We start from the raw sequence: 1869 nt of genomic DNA, 5'->3' as shown, positions 1-1869 counted from the left end.
GCAGTTGGACGGACGGTCCTGCTCGGCGCCTCCAACACGAATACTGCACAACCGTGTGCTAGCGTTGTACTTCTGGACAGTCCTTACCTCCACTGTTTTTTCCCGCCCCCGTCAATGGCAGACCATGGGCCTGAGGCCATTTGAACAACAGATGCGGCGGCTGTAGAAACGATGAAGGAGGGCATCTCCTCATCCTCTCCTTCTGCTTCCATATCTTTTTGGTTTTGTCCTACTTGTAATTTTGAAGGCCCCGCCCCTGCTGCCGGACTTCGTGCCTTGTCCTCGTTCTTCGCGAGAGGTTCACGACACGGCGCTGGTGACACTGGAGGGGCTGCAGGGCGAAACGACAGGTATGCACTTCCATGGAAGGCCTAGCTTCGCTTACGGTGGAAGTACTGCTAGGCTCCGCCGGCAACACGTCTTACAAATTTCATGCCGGACAGCACTCTGATTCGTGGATCTCCGGGTAGCGATAAACTTGCGTGAGTGTTTCCCTCTACGAAAATATATGATGCCCTCGTGACGCAACATACAACGCGCTACCGGCTTCCCCTTAGGAAGGGCTGGTAGGGGACACGCTTGTGTCGTTCACGGATTGTTTGGCGCTGAGTGACCACGCCGAAGCAGACGGACACTCTTATGGATGGCTTCGCGGAGTTGAGCTCCCTACAGCGACTATACTATCTTGCTCAGCGGGGCGACGGCGCTCCAGCGTTGGTGAGACGCCCTTCCGGAAATAGCGATATTACGCGTTCTCACACTTATCCGGCGACAAACAAGGAAAAACACACTGGCTGGATCTCCTGCCACACACCGTGCAAAATTGTTCACATCGAAATGCGCCATCTAGAACTGCTGTCTTTTGGACAACCCATTAGCTTTCGTTTCCACGCGGCTACGCTTAGCCTGCTTCGTCGGAGTATCCTCTCACCTTTGATAGGATGGTATTCAAACGAAATCGAGTTTATTTGGCCCTGCGACAGCATCTCACACAGCGGGTGACAACCTGGGGCTTTCCCGTCTTCTTTCGCGCGGCAGAAAGTGTCAGACAGGAAGGCAACGGACTTTGTCCAACTGCTTGGCGAAGAGGTGTGCAGCTGGTGCCCCAGGTCGGACCTCGGCGGCCTCTACGGGACGTACCACATTGAGATCATCGAACCATCTGGTGATGCGAAACTGGAAGTCGTAGAAGCTGCGACAATGCCCGACACTCAGCAGCTCGCAGCCTTATCAAGAGAACGCGTAGCGATCCGCGCTCTCTCTTTTTATCGGTCACCGCGCCCTGTTTCTCGCTACAGGGGCCCACCTAATGATCCCATCAGCAAAGCCGGCAACAATCCACTTTTCCTCGTACACAAATAAGAAAGTTAGCGAAGCCTTGCTTAGATTCAGTATTCGAACTGCTCGTCTTTCGTCAGGCCGGCTGAGGCTGTTGAGACACACAGGCAGAAAGCGTTGACCTAGAGGGCGATGAAAAAACACTGCTGTTCTGTCGGTAGTCCAGTTGAGACTGGAAGACGCATAAGCTGATCGGCAAGCGAACCTACAAAACTGGCACTCCCGTTGAGGACGGGGCACTTGTGTGCAGACATATGAGTGGCCCCAAAGAGCGGGCGCCGCCGCGCGTCCACATACGTGCCCAGTACAAAGTTGCACGAGGTGAAGTCAATTGTATACGTATCTATTTCTGTAGTGACACGCTTGACCGGAGTAGATGGAGTGCCCTCAAGTAATTGGGCCCTAAGGTTTGTCGGAGGCCGGCTTTCGAGCGGGCGCACTTTTCACAGGCTCAAATACACCGTTGACGAATGCTCAACTGATCTTTTGTTGCCCGGAGCAGACCGGCGACCAGTCCGGCAGGCCAGAGAG

At 54.4% G+C, this 1869-nt stretch overlaps 1 protein-coding gene across 1 annotated transcript in view; it reads right to left on the bottom strand.

The window, feature by feature from the left end:
- CSUI_005197 (wd g-beta repeat protein) overlaps positions 1–1869 on the bottom strand; it is a gene marked incomplete at both ends in the record, with an annotated part of 5858 nt that overhangs the window by 1005 nt on the left and 2984 nt on the right. The window contains 3 exons of the mRNA XM_068065375.1: positions 88–331; positions 932–974; positions 1141–1192. Of these exons, the coding sequence (XP_067922649.1) occupies positions 88–331; positions 932–974; positions 1141–1192 (339 nt within the window). The remainder of the gene's footprint in view (positions 1–87; positions 332–931; positions 975–1140; positions 1193–1869) is intronic.

The sequence above is a fragment of the Cystoisospora suis genome (genome assembly GCF_002600585.1).
Source record: "Cystoisospora suis strain Wien I chromosome Unknown contig_2510, whole genome shotgun sequence".
NCBI classification, from domain to species: Eukaryota; Apicomplexa; class Conoidasida; order Eucoccidiorida; family Sarcocystidae; genus Cystoisospora; species Cystoisospora suis.
Note: the sequence above shows the minus strand (reverse complement) of the source record. Positions and strands in the feature narration are given on the sequence as shown.